Source organism: Vanessa atalanta, chromosome Z (assembly GCF_905147765.1).
Source record: "Vanessa atalanta chromosome Z, ilVanAtal1.2, whole genome shotgun sequence".
NCBI classification, from domain to species: domain Eukaryota; kingdom Metazoa; phylum Arthropoda; class Insecta; order Lepidoptera; family Nymphalidae; genus Vanessa; species Vanessa atalanta.
Genome location: NC_061902.1, coordinates 658655 through 683273, shown reverse-complemented (window position 1 = coordinate 683273; position 24619 = coordinate 658655). Strand labels below are relative to the sequence as shown.

At 36.2% G+C, this 24619-nt stretch overlaps 1 protein-coding gene across 3 annotated transcripts; it reads right to left on the bottom strand.

Annotated features, from left to right (window-relative positions):
• Positions 1-405: 405 nt before the first annotated feature.
• Positions 406-24353, bottom strand: LOC125076219 (JNK-interacting protein 3). Of its 3 annotated transcripts, XM_047688282.1 has the most exons (25): positions 23737-24353; positions 23050-23205; positions 22687-22834; positions 22195-22311; positions 22014-22084; positions 20655-20802; positions 20276-20311; positions 19852-19869; positions 18313-18370; positions 17368-17680; positions 17059-17183; positions 13688-13856; positions 11977-12116; positions 11176-11324; positions 10106-10257; positions 9132-9320; positions 8874-8999; positions 7892-8072; positions 6467-6677; positions 5541-5701; positions 4769-4929; positions 3812-4127; positions 3202-3495; positions 1848-1964; positions 548-674 (listed from the first exon to the last, which is right to left on the bottom strand). In XM_047688282.1, the coding sequence occupies exons 1-24, from the start codon at positions 24064-24066 to the stop codon at positions 1897-1899; spliced, it is 3837 nt and encodes a 1278-aa protein (XP_047544238.1). In that variant the 5' UTR covers positions 24067-24353; the 3' UTR covers positions 548-674; positions 1848-1896. The 3 variants fall into 3 exon arrangements, with proteins under 3 accessions (XP_047544236.1, XP_047544237.1, XP_047544238.1); XM_047688280.1 differs by lacking the exon at positions 1848-1964 and having other exon boundaries at positions 406-674; XM_047688281.1 differs by lacking the exons at positions 1848-1964; positions 19852-19869 and having other exon boundaries at positions 406-674.
• Between the last annotated feature and the right edge of the window lie 266 nt (positions 24354-24619).

Below are 24619 nucleotides of genomic sequence, written 5' to 3'. Positions count from 1 at the left end.
ACTATTATCCTAAACCGCTAACTACTCACTAATAAAGATTCTATAAAGAATTTTTGGTGGTTATATCTCGTAACTTACAACTATATGAGATTTAGTTTAACGTTATCGTTAAAGCAGCGATACAATGTTTGCACATCGACCGCGTCGAGTCGGTGCGACGAGGTGAGCGATATATTACATTTGAATACAACTCATACGATACACAATAGGAATGAAGCGGCCGGGGCGAGGCGAGAAGCACGTAGCGCTCGATACACTAATATAACGTCAATGTCTGTTGCCGCGCGTAGCGGAGTCGCCCTGATATGTGCACGCGGGCCGCGGTGGTGCCGGGACGTGGTCGTGTCGAATGGACTATGGATCGATTTAAAAATAAAACGATTCTAATTCACGAACAACTTATAACTACGCTCCGTTTACCTCGACGTACAACGACATCTACTCGTAGGATTGGAAGGTGTCGGCGGGCTTGGCGGAGGTGCACACGTAGACGTAGTCGCAGTCGGAGGGCGGCCGCGGGCGGGGGCGGACGAGCACGCGCGGCGCGCAGCGCTAGGCGGCGGCCACCTGCCACACGATGAGGTGACTGCGAGCCGCGCGCTCCGCTAGCGAGCTGTGCCCGCTCGAGGAGCCGTCCTCCGCCGCCACGACGCTCTCCTCCATCTCCGAGTCAGCTGCCGACATTGAATTGTCGATATATAACAATATCAACAATTATGTACGGATGAATATTGTAATACTTCATTTAGTGATAGGATACTGAATGTTTATTGTTTTTAATTGCTGTTAAAATTATATATACTAAGATTTACAGTAGTTTTTAGTGGATAATACTATAATTAGCAATATACACGTTAGCCATATACAAAACGAACGGAGCTCTGTACTATTTATACTATTATGGTACAAATATTCGAACTTTACCGCTTTGAAGTTGCACATAGTCAAAGGCTAAGTACTTAACACAATTGGAATGTTTATGTTTGGACATCAACTTTTAACTAAATGTTCGTTAAGCTGTTTGTTTGTCATGAATTATCATATACGTCGAACATTATAATAGTAAGCATAAAAGCATATCATTTAACATCAAATTTCCTATTTTGATTTGCTTTAGATTGCTAAAATATGAAAAAAAGTTACTTCATAGCGGCATAGTTATAAGAATTTGTACTGCAAGTAATGTTTTCAGACAATGGTATTATGATGTTACTGTATCATCGGCACACGCACAAAACTTATTACACATCAATATAATGTATCATTAAATCCTGTCTCTGACATAAACATCATTTTAAAATATTCCTATCCGTGCATCCGAGCGTCAAACGATACATTATCCACGGTGATTTTGCAAAAGATCTGCAATGATGAAGATATAATATGTAAAAAATATATTCAAGCAGCAGGCAAATGTCGAATATTTTTAAAATTCAATTAATTCCGACTGCCAGACTGAATATATATAATTTAATAACCAGTACCAGTACTCGATTATTTATTTTATTCGTATAAAGCGGCCACAGACGGATGTATGACAGAGTCAGTGTACCGATGACGACGTGAAGAAGAAGTGTTAGTAAAGACCCTTTTAAACAGAACTCGTACAACCGTAAACATTACCATCCATATCAGGAAATTATATCATTAACCATTTCAATGGCGGAAACACATTTTAAAGTAAAGTTCTTTGTTTACATTCCGTACGAGATCTGTTTAAGCGGACCATAAGTGGGCTTAGCCCGTGCTGTGCGGAGTACGTGCAGGGAGCGCCTCAGCTTGTCTTATCGTGTTAGTGCGAGATCCCAAGCGACATGCTCCTCGTGACGTAAACACAAAACACGTACCGGTTACAACTAGAAAGAGTTTTATTGCCTTATATTCTATCAGGTACGTTCAGGAGTCAACGATCTGCCAAACAATGAGGTGGGAGGCGGTATCTCGTACGTCATCGGCATGCTCCTCTAATGGCAAAAAATATAAATGCGACCGATAAGAAAAACTAATAATTTACTCATGGTTTTCCACGATTGCGTATATTTATACTCTGTTTATTTTAGCGACTCGGTAATGTGAAAATACAATTGCACAGAAATGTCTACGAATAACTTGAAAAGGCTACATTTAAAATGGGTATTATTATGAGTAGCGATTAGACATGAGGGACATGTAGAAGATTGAGACAGAATATAGAGAAAATTCATACACAGGAGACATAGAAGGTCCCGAGTGGCTGAGAAATTAGACAGAGAGAAGATAAAGAGAAGACAGGATAGAAATTCATACGACGCTCCACCACAAATAGTGTGATGGCTACAACGTGCGCTAACGCTGGTGCCAAGTCCATCATATTTATTTATCGACAGTCCATTGGCGCCGTGCTCAGAATGATATCTTTGAAATGCAAACACAACAAATACTAAAGCATTTTTTAAATACATTTCATTCATGTCCAACTTATAGAATATTGGCATATGTCAATATTACAGGAAAGTCGTGTGGCTTTCTATAAACGATCTGTTACATAAAGATAAAACCGCTAAAAAACAGAGTATAAACGTCATTGACTTAATATTTTTTATTAGAAAAACTTATCGCTTTCAAAACAAACAATAGGCACTTGTTAACAATAAAAATAAGCAAAATAAATGTACATTACAAGAAGGGGCTCGAGCGTAAAAAAAACTAATAATAAGTCTCCGGGATTTCTTACGTTCTCCAACACACAATTCTCTAGTTTACGCAAACGCGGTAACCCCCTACCGGAAACTACAAGCATATAACATAAAACTAAGTACATATCAAAGCATATAAGCGTTACTACTACGTATCCGCTGAATCGTTTAAAGCCGAAGCCTGGCGCCTACCTGTTATACTGAGATTAACGTGCATATTGCTTGTTTGGAAATAAGAAAAACATAAAAGTGTCCAAAAAACAAAGGGATTGAAAAAGCGGTTATGTGGAATGGAAATTATAACAAGACGATATTCTTGTGTGAACACATATAAGTATATATTTTTATTAGGTCCGACTCGGATGATATTAAATACAGCTGAAGTGCTTTAATGCCATGAAGTCTATATAATAATATCATTTAGAGAATTACATCAGCCTATCTGATAATAATCCTCTTATCTTCCGACGCCTGTCGATTTGTGAACGTGTTACCAATATAACTGCGATTCGCGTGAGTTACGTACCTATTCTGAAGTCGATGTACCCTTCCCCGCCGGATATGACGAGCATGGGAGGTGCAGCGGACGTAGCCAATGTGGCTGCGGTGGCGGAATGTCGTTGTGTGGGCGAGGTAGGCGGTTGTGGAGCTGGAGGTGGCGGCGAATCTGGTGAGTTCTGTTGGGCGGCACCGGGAACCGCTACGAAGAACGTAACAGCCTCGCGGTGACCGTGAAAACTGAGCTGCGCGTGCGCCATTGAGCAATGCGGAATACAGTCACCGGGCGCGACTGATCCGGCTCGCACCAAAGCGGCATGACCTATAAATAAGAAAACGCATCGAGTCCAAGAATCATCTTCGTAGACAGTAACAGATTTCCTTCTGTCTTCAACGATCATAAGCTCCGCATGATGTTGACTGACAGATTTTTAAGGCACATGAGATAAATGTTGTATTTTACACACAAAACACGTATTTCAAGTAAAAATACGTTAGGAATCAACATAGGATATGTTGTGAACTCTGTTATAACTCCGATGTTGATAGTAACGTAAAATATTATCATTTATCCAGACTTCAATTAGATTGATTCGGCTAACAAGCCAAAATAACCTTTTGTTTTAAGTTTAACTTACCCGGTATAGGTGGTCTCGTAGTCGCAACTGAACCAGAAGCGGTGACAAGCGAGGTTGGCACGAGGCAATTGGTGGCCGAAGCAGCTCCAGCAGCAGGCGATCCCTCAGAGAGTGGTACCGAGATGACCACGCCGTTGCTGGTGCCGATCCACAAACGACCCGAGCTTATGAGCAACGCTGTGATCCGCACTAATGAGAAGCCCAGCTTGCCCGTGCCCAGCATCTTGCTCACGTATGGTTCAATATCCACGTCCTTCAAGTGGGCGTACGTATGAGCGTGGTACAGCCGCAACGCCGAGTCCATTTTTATTGAAACCTATTTAAATTGAATGAAAAATGTATTAGGTTTTATTGGTACGCTGGCAATAAATCTTTGGCAGGCGGACCATCAGAGTGGTGAAATGGTAAGGTCCTAAAGGTCGTGGGGCTAGAGGCCGCCCATAAATGGACCGATAAACTGGTAAAGATAGCAAATTTGATAACCTTGGCTAGACACAGAGAACGATGAAAGTCTTTGGAGGAGGCTGTTACCCGAAGGCCATATGAATTAATTTAATCTGAACAAAAATAATTTTATTTATACTAGTTTATTTATCAGAATGTGGAATTAAATAAAGCTTTATTATTATTATTATTATGTAAATAGGGTTCTAAACTCTTCGTCGTTGTGCTTGCCGGGATGAACCCTAATCGTCAGATATCCAATGTCAATCAACAAAACTGTTTTGCTATTTTTAGCTTCAAACGATGAGTGAGTCAGTGCAATTGCTGTTACAAGAGACATAGATTCTTACTTCGTATTGAAGATGTGTTAAGTGTGTTAAGGACTAGTGAATAATTCTTACAATGGACATGTTTATGAACGAGAATGCCCCCTTACAATCAAATGATATATTTACTCATCGACTATTACAAAATTAAAAAGAAACATTAATGTTTATAAACGTAATTACATACCCAAACGCCGTCTCTGTGAGCCGCCATTTGCCGCACTTGACTCTCATGTCTTGGATGCGCCTCGAGTGAGTGCAGAAGGCGTCTCGAGCGAGGCTCCACGACCAGAACACGATTACGGTACCCACACCACACGGCGCCACCCACAGCGCTTAGGCAACGTACTATAAACCAAAGGGATGACATATTATTTTGAATTATAATTGTTTCAACCTAAATGGCAATTAAAAAAATTATCTAACGATCTATGGGGTGTTTTGAGTGAAAACAGAAAAACTGCCAGTAATAAAAGCTGTATACTTAAAGTAAAATATTGGAAACAAATCACTCGCATTAGCACTTAAACATATTAACGATACATAGGAAATGATTAGCCTAAGGCGTTTGATTGTGTACAGCATGAAACAGTTTTACATTCAACGGTAAATTTTAAAAGTAATGTGCTTTTTTATTTTCTTAATACTTAAGTCAAAGTTCAGGAAGTTTTACTAATCGAAAAGTCAACTGGATCTGTTTTAGAAATTGGTATGCCACAAGCGATCTTACTTTTTACATTAAAATATTTTGAGGGCTACGTACACACTGTTTTATCACATGTGAGAAAATAAATTTTAACAAAGTATCGAACTTGTACTGATCTTAATGTAAGTCAAAATTATCAAAAATAAATAGCAAAATAACTTACCGTTGATTATTTTCAACAAAAATTTTAGTTTTGTTCAGAAATTAAAAGATTCAAATATTATTGTTTAGTTGAAGTTACAAAATATTTTACCTGAACACTTGGGGTCGCCCAGCGTCATGAGCCAGTATTGAGAAAAGTCCCATTGTCCGTCGGGAAGACGAGCAAAGATGGCAATGGTACCATCTGCGAGAGCAACCACGCATCGCGACGAACACCACACGATTGATAAAATCGCATCGTTCAGATTAACCCTGAATTAATTAAATTATTCATACTTTACTGAAGCATTTTATTAATGATAAAACAATAAACAAGTTGATTGAACTAATGGAATAACTGCAGATAGGGTAAACTTGGTGAAATTCTTTAATCAGAATTGAAACTGGAGTAATCTTTTACGGCCTTTTATTATTAGAAGGTTAGATTTGTTAAGCCAACTCTTGATTCTTACTATTATTTTGCTGTTAAGAATTTATCACTTTAATTGTTGGTAGGGCTTTTTTCAACCACGTCTAGGTAGGGAACACACAATCATCGTATAGATATTTTCAGATATTCTACCGCCAAATAACAGTACTCTGTATTGTTGTGTTCCGGTTAGAAGGGTGAGTGAGTCAGTGTAATTACAGGCACAAGGGACATAACATCTTAGTTCCCAAGGTTGGTGGCGCATTGGTGATGTAAGGAATGGTTAATATTTCTTACAGCGCCTTTGTCTATGGGCGGTGGTGACCACTTATCATCAGGTGGCCCATATGCTCGTCAGCCCAACCAATGCCATAAAAAAAAAATAGTCTACGGCTAAGCCGCAATGGTATGTTGTTTTCCTGTTTGAAGAAGGAGTAAACCACTGTAACTACAGGTACAAAGCACTTAACATATTAGTTAGAATATTATTACGACATCTATGGATATGGGTGGTCGTGACCATTCACCAGCAAGTGGTCCGTCTGTTTTACTATTTAAAAAAAAAACACGGTGGAATAAAGTAACTGATTGACTATCGACCACCTCACCTTGCCAAACATTTACTGTAGTTGCCAATAGCAGAGTGGACGTAGAGCTCGCCACTTTTAGTTCCAAGCCACATGGTTGCCATTACGGTAGACATCTTGCGATCTCGCATCGTCTCCTCCGCCTGCTTGCCCTCTTCCGTCAAGGCTTCCGATTGTTCCTGTGCGAACGCATCTACGCCAGGCTCCGGTGAGTTGCGAGCTTCCGTTAACGCTGAGAATAAAATTACAATATGAAGAAAAAAAAGACGAAATATTACTCTTTGATCGATTTTAAATATTACATTTTCTTAACAGAAAGCGAGGAAACTATGATATTCGTATGTTTTATGATGTCAATAAAGTGGGCATAGAAATACCCCCAGATTTTTGGTGGTCTGACGATAAAATGGTAATAGTATATTAAATAATGTAAGTCACGACCATACTCTTCAAAGAATCTTTAGAAGTAAAAATATCTTAAGATTATGGAGTTTAACTATGCCAATACATTTTTTTTTTTTTAAATATTGGACAACATCACATACATTACTCTGATCCCAATGTAAGTAGCTAAAGCACTTGTGTTATGGAAATCCAGACCCGAGACAACATAGAAAACTAATGAACTTTTTCTACATCGACTCGGCCGGGAATCGAACCCGGGACCTCGGAGTGGTGTACCCATGAAAACCGATGTACACACAACTCGACCACGGAGGTCGTCCGCCATTGATAATACGCCGCCGATGATTCTTTTTGTATGGCATACTTTCAATTCTCCACAGAAATGTACATCTGAAGCGAATTTGTATAATACGTAATGCATCTTCGGAGCGAACCATTGCTCCATACAATTATTAGCGAAATGAGAGCAGAGTGGCCTTGCTTTCAGTGCAGACTATAGCCGTCATCGCGATAGGATTGATATCAATGAGTCTCGAGTCATATCTGATTAAGGGTTTCTCAGTTACATCGACAATTTCAGCTGTTGATTAAAGATAGAATGAATCTGAAGTTGGAGAAGACTTCACGGTCAATCACATAGCCCTCTTCCTCTCGTCTATCGTTAAAGAAGAGGACTAGTCAAGCTTGAAATTATTGATTTTAAATATCTCGTAAAAAAAAGCAATGACATTTCCATTTATAAAAACACAATAACAGATGAAATTTTTCAAAAACACCATTTTAAATGACATTAAATATTTTCGAGTAATATTTACTAAACTATACTATTATATATAATTTGAAATATATGCGGTCACGTCTGGGTGGGTCTTTCTACTACTAAACACCAATATGTTTCATGTCTTTGTTCCGGCTTGAAATGTGCATGTAAAGTGTATGTGTGAATTGACATTGTCAGGTCAGTGCTTATAATTCTTGTCTATGGGCGAGACTTCAATCAATGGTTTTTACATATGACTTAGACTATATATTTAAATTTACCATTTATTGGTGTGGAAGATAATGGCGGACTGTCAGCATTACCACCCTCAGTTTCTTGTTCAGATTTCAAACTTGGCTCCTTGACCACGTCGCTGTTCCCACTCACTGCAGTCGGTGGCTGCTGCTGTGGTGGCGACTCTTTAGCAGGCGTACTGGGCGGGGTCAGTAGAGTTGCTTGAACCTATGTGATGATTGATAAGATATTTCATTCGTATTACTACTACTACTACTTCTACATATAAGGCTGCAGATTCCATGGTCCTAGATTCAAACCGTACTTCGGTCCAGTAAGAAGTAATTTGGTGTTCCGACCCTCAATAGCAGACCTAAGAGTGGGAGTTGGTAGTGTTTCCATTTCCGTGACACGGTTAGTATGCCCGGTTATGACATGTACTGGATTGAATTATCTAATTTATTAATCTTTTTTGGATTTTTGTTTCCGACGAGTTTTGAAGAAACGCCAGTGATTACCGTTTACCCTGATTTTTTACGATGCCCCATGATTACAAAATTATTGAGTCAATGTTTGAATTTTTAAATTTAACTTAAATTTGAATTTTTATACTTTAGGTAGAAATCCTCAAGCTAAAATATAATTATTATCCTATTCATAGCAACTTTAAGTAAACGATGAATGTTTTTAACTTGGTTTGGTTAATGTAAGTTCAGATAACAGATCTAGTTGTAGATTGTTTAGAGAAAAGATAAAAATGGAGGTTGTTCGAACAAAAACATTTGTTCACGTAACCCTTTAGGATCGTTCTATACTTTTAGTACTCTAAGGTAAGTGTTTTTCTGTCATGCATATTTTCCATTATATAATCAATAAACTGAACACTGACGATCAAAAGTTTACTGAATATTGTATTATCATATATTTATCAATTATATCAATTATATTTATTATTATATATTATATTACATTATCAATTAAGTTATATCAACAAATTATAACTAATGCGTGTAAATAAATGATGCTAACCAGCCTCGTACTTCCAACGACCACTTCCTTTTCGCCGTTTTCACCTGTCCCGTTGCTGTTACTCGTTACAGTACCGTTGCTCTGACTATCCGTCGAGTCGCTCTTGCCCACGCAGAACAATGATTGCTACGAAATTGATAAGTAAAATTATAAATCAATAATACGTTAGGGAAAAGTTAATAGTATTCATGTTTTTTATATAGTACTAATAGTAATTTAATTATAAGAAACGTTTTGAAATGTTTTGCGAATAGTTACCGAATGTCGCTTGGTCTCTGCGTCGTTGTGCGCTTGCACGTGCGCGGGCGAGGACGGCGGAGCGTCACGTTCGCGCAGTTCACGGTAGTCGTCATCAAGCGCTCCGGGCACAGACGCCACGCAAAGGATGTGCTTGTCGCTCACGGGGAATGATTCGATAACATCCGCTGGGTTGTTAGCGTCGATTATCTGCGAACAAACCATATTTATGTATTGAATCTCAATATATTCAGTTTGATTTAATTATTAATAGCTATGTTTTAAATTTATAATTATTTTGAAGGTTTAGGTTTATAAATTCTATTTCGTCTATATTATCTAATAGTTCGTAGATCTGTCTTTAAAATGGGATTCCCTCGTCACGACCAACCAAAGTCGGTAGGCGCTACTTTTATAGTTACTCTATTGAAGTTCTCTACTACTCGTTGTTCAGGACTGAATTTGTGTAAAGCAAAATAAAAAAGATATTGTACAGTTGCATCCCGGTCCTTTAAAATTGTAGCCGCGATATTATTGACTGATTACGACATCTTTGATGTCTTAGCTGGTCACTGGCACCTTTACATGGACACCGCTTTTAGTCAGCGTGAAGTCAGGCTGCATCTCGATGTAGCTAGACCATTCTCGGTCATCATGATTGTTATCTAAGATCTTCATAACGGTGCTATGTAATATTCTATTAAAACAAATTGCTGTTATCTTCTTTCCGACGCATTTGAATCAAATCTCAAGTATTATAGTTTGAGTGGATTAGTGTTACTCAATAAAATTATTATTAGTAATGATCATTCATAAACAAATGAAGTATTAAGATTAAAACGTTTACAATTATAATGGTACCAATAAAATTATCCTAATTACACACTTCTCTCTCTAGTACCAGTGTTGTTATTGCAATTTATAGTATGTATCATATTGACTCTAATTATGGCCGTAAGCATAACGTTGTACTGTTAAATAATAAAAGTGAATACCATAACGATGCCTTTGTTCTGGGTGTTGGCACAGATCCAGACGAGGGAAGAGAGCGTGTTCTCGACTGGTGCTTCGGGCGGGCTCGGGAGCTGCTCGTCTCCTTGCTCTACCTCGGGCGAGTTCGAGCCCTGAGCTTTGCTCATTTCGTACGCTGTAATGACAAAAATAATCATATTATAAAATTGTACGTATTTACACTTTAAATAGCATCAAAAAATAATAACGATTTAGATAAATTTTTCCAACAATAGTATCATCATATATCTTTCGAAAACCATGTATGAGTTTATTTCAAATATTTTTCGTCATCGACTTTTTCATAAAGCAAAATAGTTGCGTCAACATTGCATAAATTGAAATTGAATATTGACGAAACTATAATTTCAAAGTTATATTGTAAAAATTTACTGTACACAAATTTGTAATTTTTTAATATGTTAATTTTGCGAAAAAATATTGTTACAGTTTGCAAAAATGGTTTCGAAAATTTATTGAATTAATTATATTGGAGTCAGTCTCGAGTAATGTGCTGACGTTCACACGTGTTTTTTTTTGTAAATATATTTAAAAAGGATCTGCTACTACTTAGCAGTATACTGCATTGTCATACTACGTTTAAATTGTACAGATTTCGTCAAAATATGTTCCACGGCTAAGGGTTGGCAACGTAAAGCATCCAAGTACGCGTTGGGCTAGTACTTGTGCACTAGGGAAGTTGGACCATTATAATAGATTTTATTAAAGTTCAACCCGTAAACATTGCGTTTGCCATGATAAACACGTTTACCAACGAAACGCCTTAAAATGATATAAGATGAATTTTCTCAATAACAAATATTAAATCAACCAAATCAAATAAATACTTTCCTAGACTAGTTACGAGTACTCAAATTCTTCGGCCACATGAAAGATCAATCGAAACCTAGGGCGTGTTAACTTAAAACTAATTAAAATCAGCAAAAAATAGCTGCTGGATTATTTCATTCAATTTTAGCGGTCATTCCAATCCGTCTTCAATTGGTTAGACAACAACATGTGTCGTTTTTATAATACGGATTTATATACGGACCTAAGCACATAGCGTCCTGTTTCTTATCTCTGCCATCATAGAAGACACTGTCGCCCACCATGCAACCGCCGTCCGGCGTGCGACCACCGCCTCGGTCCACGCCTGCTGCGCACAGCAGCGTCATTTGGGGCTCTGACTCCGCTATCGGTCTGAAATTATTTCGTATAAAATAACTATTTTATTTATATAAATAAATCGTGTTAATACAACTAAAATCACATCAGAAATAATAGTATTTTACATGTCTATGAATTATCTACAAGATTACATTTTTTTATTATATGGGACGGACGAGCAACTAGGCCACCTGATGGTAAGTGTTCACCACCGCCCATAGACAATGGCGCTATAAGAAATATTAACAATTTCGCAAAAAAATCGCCAATGCGCCCCCAACCTTGGCAACTGAGATGTTATGTCCCTTGAAGTGACAGACGGGCTTGGGCAAAGCCCTATCATCAAGTAATTACAGTAAACATAAATATGTTAGGAATATTTTTAATTCATCAAGATAAACATTAAATGCATATGTTTTGATATTAGCATAATCGTTTACACGCACATAATGCGAATCTTATAGATTAGTCAAATTATATGTTTTCTCGGGTTGCGTTTTGTACATTACTCATAGTGTAAGGTAACTAACAAACTGAAAAACTCACATAAAAACTTAATCACTGGTTATTTCGAGAATAGCACGCTATCAACAAATGTTTATCTATACTTTTATTTCGTAAGATATTTTTGTTGATATGATAATATATATCTGGTCTTTTATATGGTCTGTGGTTACGAGCTCACCTGCAGAACACAGGCACGGGCACGGGTACTCCGCCTGACGATAAAGAGAGCGCGCCACGTTGCGTCTGTCCGCTCTTGCACGGAAGGCTCCAACCGTATGCCTGCGTACGCCCATCCTCCTTGCGCACGTGAGCCCGCACCTACACGCACCACGCACGTTCTTTACTTCTTCATTATTTTACTACTAATTTACTAAGTCACTTGCTAAATTTATATTGGTAGGAATATTTTATGTGTACGACTATCCATATTTATTTGACAACAAAAGGAAATTATTTTTATGAATATATTCTGTTATGAGAAAAAGGAATTCCTTTTAATTTTAAACAAATTAATTCAACTAAAATATAATTTATTAACAAATATCACATTAACATATCACATACGAGTACACTTAAAACAATATAATATGTAAATTAATAATAAAACATTCACAACAATGCTAAAAAACTTAAGTCAATCAAAAGTATTTTCCGAAGATTCGTCATCAGCGTTCAACTGAAAAGAAGAAAAAATGGACAAGGAATTAGGTGAGGAGAAGGAGAAACAAAAATTAACAAAACACTAATGAGGCTAATTGACAATAAAACACACACAAGCATACATTCATTTCATTCGTGATTAATTATCTTTAGTCTATTCTACTCAAATAAGGAGACAAAGATGTCATGAGTAAATAATTACATACCTAGCGAAAAGGAAAAAAGAACTTGGTAATATTTTATTTGACACTAAATTTCTGTATGAACTGTGTATTTTAGTTGATTCCATAATATAATGTCTAATATCATTTTTGTATTGCAGAAGAGTTATATTGTTCAATCTATAAGCTGGGCCTGAGCTGGCCTGGGCCGGGCCTGGGATGTAAGTTTAAAGAAATTAAAATAATGAATATCGCTTCTCAATTTGTTTTTTAATGATAACCCAGTTTGTACGCAAAAACAAATGATTTTTCCACAAACTGTGACGTACATACTATTAATACTGAGAACAAGTATAAACTCATCATTTCAACTACCCGATTACATATGATTAGTAACTATTTTGTAGTAAATGTAAACGATTTTACAAAAGGATCCCATTTTACAAAACGTTCAAAAATATTTAATTGTAAAATTTTTAAGAATAGTTAAAGAGTGTTTGTGTGCTGGACATTACAAGGACATTACAAAACTATTGCCTTCTTAATTGATTGATAGCCATGGGAATGAGATGCCCTCAGACTGTTTCAAATAACGAAAATCTATTCATCATTATTGTATGGAAACATCAATTGTAAAATATGATATTCAAAAAAACCCGCTGAGTTTCTTTCGCCGGTTCTTCTCATTTCCGAGGTGCTTATGTCAGAACTGGTGGTAGATTTTTGACAATCAATAAGCAAGTATAATACTTCTTTATCGAATAAAGGTTTTTGACTTTGATACACTTTATAAACATTGTTGCTTGAGGCGCAATTAGCTTAATAACTTATAGTCGTTAACGGAAAGTGGATTTTTGCGGTTAAGTATATTGCATTGTATTTAAATTAAAGATGTATTATTAAGGGATTGCTTTTGGGATATAATGTAACAAAACTCATGGAATACGTACATTGTACATATATATATCAAAGGTTTGTTTGTTCATCGTTATTTCTTCTAATGTTAGAATAGACTCCCGGTATTTGCGGTGATATAGTATGTCGTGTCTGTTATTATGGTAGAGTTACCTGTCGGAACTGGTCGCAGCGTGCATGGTCGTGCCGGCGGTGATGGTGGTCGGAGAGCTGCGTCTCGAGGAAGTCCGCCTGCGTGCGCGAGTGTCGCAGAGGTGGCTGTGGCGCTGCGACCGCACGCAGCTGCGGCGTCGAGAGTGGACGCTGGGGCCGCTCCGACGTACTGACGACAAACAAAATATACATTTAAAATAAAGTTTATATTTGAACATCCATTACGGTGACGCTACATTAAAAAAAAAGAGTCAATGCACATGGTGGCGGTAAACTAACCCACCAACTAAAGCATTCCCAATGAAGTTTGACTTACGGGAATCGAACCAAGCCTTTAAGACTATCATATAATTTTACATAGAAATCACATCGCGCGCCAATCTAATTAGACGGGACAAAGGCAAAGAGCATTACGATAGTTTTTGGTGAAAGTAGTTATCTGTATGTATATTTCTAATTTGCATACAATTAGATATACATCTTGTTAGGGGTCAGGATCAAACCTGCAACTGTCGCGTCGACAGGTGGTTAGTATAACGCTGAGCCTGATGTGTAAGCAACCGTTTCAAAATATCATGCAAATCAATCAAGGGACCTCTGATATTTTTCTTCACATATAAAACTAAATAAATTTGCTTAGCGGAAATGTATCTACTTCAGCAACCATAAATAATAATTTTGAACACTTGTTCGATACATTCAATATATAAGATCGAATTATTATCAGCGCGCTACAGATTTCGATCTTAATCTTATCAGATATAACACAAAACATTATAATTAACGATTATAATCAAATTAAAATTAATCATATATTTGAATGTAGTACACAAACCATATGATTGCAATTTACGTGTTGAATTCGCGAAACGCCAACTTAGTACTTAGACTGAGTACATGTTATTAATATTTACAACACGACCTTGGATGCTGATGTATACTAGCCAGCACTAGCCACTAGACCAATGAGACGAGTCATTTCGAGTTGGTTCAAAATCTGACTCTCTGGTTGTGTTCATGAAACTTAAAGGATAAGAGCGTAGTGCGTCTGCGTTGTAGTATCTTTTGTGTAGTTATGATACCAGTATTTAAGACAGACATGAGATGAAACAGCTGACATTCGATCGGGAAAACATATTCATCATAGAAATATGAATGCGGATAAATCGCGCGGCTTCAACAAGTGACATGGATGATTAAAACAGATGAAAATAACACGCAGACACTTATTACCCTCGCAGAGCGCTAACAGCTTCGACACTTATCTATTTCATAAAGATAAAAATCACATTATTATTGAATATTCCGTTCGTATAACATTTGCGTAGTTTTGCCGCCTCTTAATTTATAATACAATAACAAAACATTCGCTATTTTGACACCAGAAGTATTTGTAGGTTGAACCAAACGTAAGTGCGGCGCGGTAGTTTGCACAAGCGAGCCCTTGACCTTGAAGGTACCGGTAATTTTTATGGGGTAATATGTCATTGGGTTTCTAAGCAAAAAGTAATATGATAAATGACTACTATTGTAAGCTAAGCAGATATACTAAACATAGCTTGTATAAAAAATCGTATAATACCTTGAATTCTAACATTTTCAAAGATATTATAGATTTATGAGTGATAATGTTTTATTACCTAACAAGATATCTAGCAGACATAAATAATATTGATACAAGGGTAATAACAATGTAAGCAAGCACTTATCAAATATGACAGAATGAACATAATCCAAAACAAACAGCATATTAACATATATAGATAATTTACTTGTGTTAAGGCTCTGTGCAAACCAGTCTGGTTCGCACAGGGAACAAGGGACGTACCATCTCAGATAGCATGCTATACATTACCAGTGTCTATGGGCGGAGAGTGATTTTATTGACTTAGATTACTCAATCTACCGCTAACTTTACGCAGTAAACCATTGATCTTGTCATTTTGTTATTAAAAAAATATTCTATATCTAAGCACAATAATTTCGCAGCAATAAAAAAATCATTCAAAAATTTCGCACCGCTATCGTTTTTAGAGCTGAAAGCGCATGCTTCCTGAGTACCACCTTCCATCAGTTTTAATCAGGAAAGCCCTTATAGTATTAATACTACGAAAAAAATATCATTATATCAATCTCACAAGCATTGACCCCTTGCATCATATAGATAGACGGATTAAAAAAGCATTTGTTAAAAAAAAGGATTTTCGCATTTAGCAGAAATTACAAATAATACATAGCAACTACAAATAAACAATTTCAGAGCAATTAAAAGTTTGTTTAAATATAAGGCAAATCAGATAAAAATAAGAAAAGCATTTATATAGTTCGCACTGCTAACATTATTTAATATCGATATAAATACTTACGAAACTAGAGACGCAAATAAAACAAGTTCCATTCGATGGAATGCGTATGTACATCATCAGTCATAATATTAATAATAATGCTAGTGTATAACCCTACTAGGGTTTGGTTATTAAATAATATTATAAATATTTGGTGATTATACAATATCTCGAATGATTGCAGCTATAACGGAGACTAGCCAACAGTGCAGTGCACAAGTGTGTGTGGTTCATCCAATTTACTTACTCACTCACAATTCGACGTGATTGAACTTTACGTAATTTCCGAGGTACAAAAGTACCACCAAGCTGTTACTGATAATTCGTAGTTGACGAAGCTCAGTAAAATTTTATGTCATGTTGGCCATATCGAGATTTGAACCCGAGGCCTAGCCGAGCTTTGACCCACGAGCCATTTAGATTAAAATATTACAGCTATTCGACTATCATCGAATGGTATGTGTGGTACTGGGTGCTGACACCACCACGCTGCTGACATCAGCTATTTCTTCACGATGCTTTCCTTCAACGCCGAGCACATAATTAATTAAAAACACAAATGAAAACTCAGTAGTGCTTGTCTAGATTCGAATCCGAAAATCGGTTAAAGCGTTCTAACCACTGGGCTACCTTGGCTATAATTGAATGCGTTACTATTCACAAAATAATAACGACGTAAGTAGTGATGACGTGCTTAAAAATTTCAGCTACGGCGTCTTTTATCAAGCGACTAGCCAACTGAGTACGTGCTCGCTGACTTTCATACTCTATGCATACTCTCATACTCGACTGGAGAGAATTCGAACATAGAACAACGAGACCAAATTCTGGTCAGATACTAAGAATATCTTTAAAGAAATATCCTGTAAATGTTTTTTGGCCCGACCACGAATTTGAACACGGCGAGGGTTATGCATATTTATAAGACAATATACAAGACATCGTACTTGACTAAGCGAACGTACCATATTGACTGCAAATTATTGATAAAAATTAATATATATTTGATGCCTTTAATATATTTACCTAAAAAGTTTACTAAAAAACTTCCATATGCCTTGCTTGTTCTTCTTATCCATGGTGGAGTCGACGCGGCTCGCGCGCACCATCTCCGTCCAACGCACTGCGTCCTGCAGCTCCATGAATCTTTCCTGCAAAACGTACACCAAAACCAATAAAATCATAGTTAACATAATCTACACCAAAAATTTTATGTTATGTGAAAATCTCTTTGTCTCTTTTCCGCTTTAGTCATCATTGGGTGTGTCCTCGTCTGTGAGTCAACCATAGCGGTCGGGCAATCAAAATGAAGAAGTTCTTTGAATCGAGTTGTACCTTGTACTGGTTTCTCTCCATAAGCACGCGTGCCATTTCGACCCTCGTGAACTTCCGTCTCTGGGCCATCGGCACGTCAGCCTCATCGTCATCGTGCCCTCCTCCTCCAACGCCGCCACCCGCTGCTGCGCTTCCACCGGCACCGACCGCTTCTCGCAAGTGCCGTAGTTCCTCCTCCAGCTGGGACACTCGTTCGCGAAGCCTCTCGCGCGCCGCACTCAGTGCGGACACTTCCTCGCGTAGGATTTCCTGCTCACCGGTGAGTTCATCCACTTTTACTATCAAGTCATCCTTCACCACGTTCAGTGCGTTCCTAAACACATACATAAATGAGAACCTGTGATATGTTTCGGTTTTTATGTCGTCTATTCTTTTTATGACATCATAATTTATATTTTGAATACAAAAGCAATACTTATATTTTTTAATCCAATTTTCCAAACACATAACAAATACAAGTATCGATCTAAGTTCATTATACAAAGATTATTGAGTGATGAAAGATAGTGTTTTACAGGGATCAATTTTGGGTTCTTGACTATTTTCGTACGTATGAATGAGGTATTCGTGCCATTGTATTGTTTGCTGTTACTTTATTTACAATATTACATTTAAAGTTTATCACTGATACACAAAACGTTCACAATAGCGATCTCAAAGTAATCTGTAAGTCATAATAAGTTTCAAATGGGAAGAGTCAGCTCCGCAGCACACGGAAAGTAACTGGATAATACTAGTTTGAGGTAACGACACAGATAATTAAGCTGATTACATTCTTCGAAGAATCTTACCGACATATTTATAATCTTGAAGCTCAAGACAAGATTTTTTCAACAGAGTAAGTATACTATAGAATACTGTAGTAGAATATTACTTTGAACAATTATTTGAAATCAATCAGTACATTTTGCTAACTATACTTTAAAATATAATGCTTCAACTTACTTAGTTGCCAGTAATTCATTGTTCTCCAAGATGAGATTCTCCACTTCTTTCCCCATACCTGTCGATAAGAACAAACATTGCGTATATTGTCATTCTTAGTTTGTAAGATTAACTATTGATTTCATGATCATGGAAGAAGACGTTTACGTTAAATGCAACTGAGAGGATCCAGAAATAATTTAAATACTTTATTTTATACTAATAAAGTAGCTATTTAGATACAATCGAACTTGCTAGTCAATGAATCAAATACATAAGAACAATAATGCAAGTTTCGGTTACACGTCTAAAAGTTTACGACTTCCGATAATGAACGAAGGATGCGTGATCTAGAGCGCGAAGTAGCGGGCAGCGGCTACTGACCGAGATAAATTTAATAACGCACATCCTTCTGCAATAATTGATACGAATAAATTACCCTGACACGATTAAGCAAGCTCAGTTCAGATAAAGTAATCCACATGCAATTCACACGCATTACGTACTGGTAGAAAAAAAAAAAAAACAAGAAAAAAAAAGTTTATATTACATATTAGCATTTTATATTGATTTTGATATATAAACTAAATTAACAAAATATATGTACAATTTCTAATATTGCGCACCTCAACCGCCTATAATACAGTAAGACAAAGACAGCGAAATGAACTGCTAGAAAGAGAGGACAATATATTGTTTATACTACACGATTTTATACGTTGATATGGTAAGAAACAGTATAATAAAAAAATATAATTTTAAATATAAGGTTGGTGTCCACACATACTGGAATCTATTAAGAAAAACTTCAGCCGGTCCTGTTTTTCAATTTATCATATTATAATTAAAACAGGACAGCTGAATCTACTCAGAATTGGCTTCAGACGAAGGAACTCCTCAACGGCCAATAGCATAGGCACGATATTTTGTATATAAATAGTTTTGTATAAAAATGTTGTTATATTATTAATTTATTACTATCAATATGAAACAACTCGTAACATAATATATAATAAATCAAATCCCTTCAAATTTTTTTATTTATCATTTATTTCGTTTCTAATAAGTTAATTGTACTTATAAAACTGGCTAGATTAAGTAAAAAAATCGTAACTTAACCATTAAGCGCTTGAGGTGTGCCTTATTTTCGAAGTTATTTTATCATATCTTCGTATACTAATACGTAATACCAAGCACAAGTCAATAGTAATTTTTTTTTTATTTTTATTTTTTTTATGGCTTTGTTTGGCGGACGAGCATATTGGCCACCTGATGGTAAGTGGTCACCACCGCCCATAGACAAAGGCGCTGTAAGAAATATTAACCATTCCTTACATCACCTATGCGCCACCAACCTTCGGAACTAAGATGTTATGTCCCTTGTGCCTGTAGTTACACTGGCTCAGCAAAAAAATATACTAAAAATATACTAATATCCACTAACTAAATGAAAAAAATGGTATGATATATAAATATTATAATAAAAAGCAAGCAAATACAGTAAATAGAATCGAGACTTAAGGTTACGCGAATCTGTAAATTATAACGGTTTTTACTCACCGAAGTAGTTATCGTTAACTGCAATGTCGATGCAACGTATGTTAGAACATGGAAACAGAAGAAACTGCATTAGTCCGGGGTCACGGGGTGGAATAGCACATCGAAACTGACTCAGACAGAAAAACTTCCACGTGTTACAATACCACTAAGTATTGTATTGCTTGTTAGTAAGAGATTATTAGTTACGTTCCCACGTATAGAAATTATTTTAAACACCGGTCGTAAAACGGTTTTAATTAAAATTTTTTGTAGGTTTTAATCAATAGTTAGGAGATAAATGATTATTCAGTTAAAATACGTTTGACAGCAGGACGTGTTATATTTCGGACGTATTGTATATTGTCAGCTGCGATACAACAAACGCAAAGAAGATAAAAAATGAATGTAAAGTGATGAATGATGTGTGCGATCCACATTCTCTTACCCGAAGACGCATACTCTCCGGGGTGAACCCAGCTCCCTGGAAATAAAGTATAAATCTATTAAGCTTACTATTTCTTTGCTTCCAAATTATTAAGTCTTGAATGATTACGGTTACCAGAAATGTAAAGTATCATATAGTCGCTCACATTGTGTTATTTTCTCATTTTAGCACTAAAGTTAAAATTCACTAAATATAACTAATTATCAATAAATTGCCAACTGCAGCTTAATAAGGCATAATTGTGAAATATATGAATAAGAGATACCAGTAAGCACGGTAGCTAAGCAATAGAAAGCAATGTATACGTATGTATGTGTATGAGAAAAAGAGAGAGAGAGATACATAGAGAGAAAGAGAGATTGAGTACAGCATTATATACCAGTTATATCCGCGCCTTCATCGACCTCAGCGATAGTGACGTCGGTGTCATGGAAGGCGAGCTCTTGATACAGCGTGTTCGCACTGCGCTTCTCGCTTTTGGTCTGCGAACGACTCGCACCAGTAGGTGGCGCCACTGGCGACGTAGCCTGTAAGATTGTATATATGTAAATTTTGTGCGACTCGGATATCATCGTTCAAATTACGAAAGTTCTTTATAATGGAGTAACATACACCAATTGTAATCGCAACAGAATTTACTAGTTAGCCAGATGTTAATAAGTATATCGATTGTCATGAGTATGTACATATATAAATTGGTCACCCTTTTAACACAATAATCGAAATTTAAAGTTATAAAAACAAAACCTTAGAATTCATTAACAGACAACCTTTGCGAATTACCTTAATCGATGTCAAAACCTCATTTTCAACATTAAATAAAAATAAATCAACTTGACATGTGTCGGATGACAATTATAATTATATGGCGTTTAGAAAATGCGAAGTATTATAGAATTAACAATACAACTAACGTTGTTTCTAACGATGTGCAAGAACATTTTATGCATAAAATGTTACCAGTGTACGACAATGAACACGCGAGATTGTCTATCGTACAATTTGTATGAGGGACATTTGAAAGAATGCTCGAACAAAAGCGAAGGCCTAACCCCTGTCTGCCGTCTGCTGTCGCAGGTGCAATTGTTCACTCGGAACAGAGAAATAGCTCTAATCAGAGAGTGTGCGTATTTGTACACTCTTCCCCTCCAGTGCGAACAGTCGAAGCTGAGCTCGTTGCACTATTCGAGTTCGTGCGAGTGTGGCGATGACGGGTGTAACGGAAGTTGGCGGACTCGTGGTTCGGGAGCACTGACCTTGACATTTGTATTTACATCGCTCGTAATTAAATAGTCATACATCTACATAATGTTTAATGATTACTGTAGTTACAACGTCTATCTATATAACTTTGAATAATTTTATAGATTTCGTGCCGAGATTACCTAATTGATTGAAATTGTTATTTACGCATCAATAAACATAACTTTGATTTATTTCATCACACAAAATGTAAACCTTATAATCCTTTGTAATATTAAATGTGCTTTAGGAAATATGTCGTAATATTAACACTAACATATCAAGTATTACTGCAGTCATTTTTAGTATCTTATATACAAATAATGAGGCTGGATTTGTTTGAATTTATTTATTAAACATTTTAAGTATAAAAACAAGTAAAAGTATGGCAAAACATTAATAGTATGTTGCTATATTTTACTAGAATCATTGAAAATTACCGAAACGAAAAATTCAATAATTATTATATTTAGTAAAAAGTATCTCTAACGCTTACTTGGCTTTGTTGTCTGATGGGATCAGTTTGGTGGGCGCGTTCCACAGTTCTGACGGCTGCTAATTCTGCTCCTACAAAATATTTATAATTTTCTTTGAAGTTGGTCAAGAATAATAAATTCTAAATTCACTTTAATTTTTGGTGTTAACCTCAACTCTGTTACAATATTATGTAATCTTACCAATGGGAGGCGATGGTGGGGAGGATGAGAGACTGACTGGACTACCGGGGATGCTCTCAGTCTGCTCCACTGCATGGACTGAGCCCTCCAGAGATGCAAACCCAAATGATATGGGACCTAGACATTCAATATAATTATAAACATAATATATTAAATAATCTTATATCTTACTGAATTTATTGTAATCATTATCTTAAGATGTCAGATATGTCAGAACTCATAGTTAGTAGTAGTAGTAGTTAATACCATTTGATGACATTTTACTTTCTACAAAATGTGTACCATAAGCACCCAAACTATATGTGGGATATTAAATTTTAATCTAACAATGTATTGTATCTAACTTCCTTTGCAGAAAGATCAAGAGTTTTCACGGAAGTAAATATGGCTTAAAACACATTAATACAGTTGCTTTTGGAACACTAAGACATTTTTTCTAAAAGTTTAAACAAAATAGTGGCACATATAAATTAAGACAAAATGGTATCTCACCACTCGACCTGCCAACTGGATTGAGACCAAGACGGCCACGCACCTCACTGCGGTCACTAGCTGTACTCAGCAGCAACTTGGTGCGTTCCATATAGTCCATATGAGTCTTGAACAACTCTGTGTATCTCTCGTGGAGTTTAGCATATTCCTGACAAACATATATTCGGTTAATTTTGTTGTATTAAGTATAAACTAAAATTGATAACAAATGGTTCTGAATATTTAATACTTTATGGAATTAACTATGCAAGTGTAACAGTATACTGTGCTTGCTTGTGTGCTTTGTTTTACTTCTTGAATATATGTAGTTCATAAAGAATATTAACATAAGATTAACAGAGCCACTATGACTGAGCTTTATACCTTTTTAAGTTCATTTTCTCTCTCCTCAAGTCTACTGGCATGGTCCAAGGAATTCTTGTGCTTCAGCTCCAGCATACGTACAATGCTGTCCAGAGCCTCTAACCTCCCTGTCAGATCTTTTCTTTCACCCTCATAATGATCTTCAGCCTCAAGTAACTACCCAGAAAAAAGAAATTGTACGTAAATAAAAGAATATCTTTCATAGCAAGAAAAAAAAATCAATTCGTGACTTTATAGTAATTGAAGTAAATTAAAATGTTGCATTGATATATTTCTACCAATGTAATTTTTTTCTCTAAAGATTTAACAACTGTAGATATAGTGTTTATCAATTATGTATGTTAGGCTTATCATTTTATTATTAACATGTATTGAAGGATAAATTCTAAAGAATAAATTTTAATACTATTAGAGAAAAAAATACATCATTTAAATTAGAAAATTATGCAAACAGAGATGTTTTGTTGATTACCTTGAGATTAAAATAACAGAGTGGGTGACACATTATTTACCGTGTTGAGTAGTTACACAATACACAAAATTAACTTTATAACAAAAACAAGTTATGAAACAATCATAGACAGATAACTACTGAACATGAATTAAGGTAGCCTTGCTAGCAAAACAAAGGAAATCCAATCAAGGTCTACACTTTGTGCATGAAAAAATAACTATTCAGTTACTTACCTTTTGCTCAGAGTGTTTCCTAGCTGACTTCTCGCGCTCGTACTGAGTGACCAGTTGTTCGTTGTCTTCCCGCAAGAGTTCCAGCTCTACTTCGTGTTCCTGGTTGGTTTGGTATGCGGAGTCTAAGCACTCTAATACGTTCACGAGTAAAGGCATCAACGTTTTAACGACATCCTCGTCGTACCGTGCTATCATTTTCTCGAACTCTTGGTAAATACTTCCTGCGAGGGACTGAACCTTCTCCGACATCACTACATGGCTATCTTCGTGAGTTCCGTATACGGTTTCCGCCGTGGCATAGCCACTACTCGCGCAATCGTCGAAATTCATGATTAAGCAGGTTATTAAGAAATTGCGACTACTTTTGGCAGAGACGTCTAATAATAAATATTACGCGAAAACATGATTAGTGCATTTGTGTACAATATTGTACAATGACGCGATCGATTGTTTTTTTTTAATAAATACTTATTACGTGCATTACGATGAATATTTAGAAAGTTTCACGTAGGTGATGTTATAAATATGTAGATAGAGAAAGATAGAAAAGAATAAGGGCTACAATCACACCATTTGTTTGATTGACGTATTTTTGCTGTACTGCAAGAAAAAAAAGTTCGATTAACGATTGACGTTGGAACCGTTTCCGGACATAGACAAATTTACTGTCCGGGTTAATTTTTTGGTTTTGGTATAGATCTTATATATTTTTAATAAAAATTGTGACTTAAAAGTTACATTTTTTTAAATTAATTAATACATTTACGACAATGCTAATAAAATTTGTTAATTCTATCAATTATATATTCATATTAAGTTACGTTCCTATGTAAGTAAAACAATAGAAAAAGTAGTAACATTATAATATCACTGATATTAACAC

Excerpts from the sequence above, each read along its gene's own strand:
- LOC125076219 (XM_047688280.1), bottom strand. The coding sequence starts at position 24,066 with ATGAATTTCGACGATTGCGCGAGTAGTGGCTATGCCACGGCGGAAACC. Across the intron at positions 22,835-23,049 it reads GAGAAAATGAACTTAAAAAG|GAATATGCTAAACTCCACGA; the intron begins GTATAAAGCTCA and ends TATGTTTGTCAG. Across the intron at positions 6,678-7,891 it reads ATCTTCCACACCAATAAATG|CGTTAACGGAAGCTCGCAAC; the intron begins GTAAATTTAAAT and ends TTTTATTCTCAG.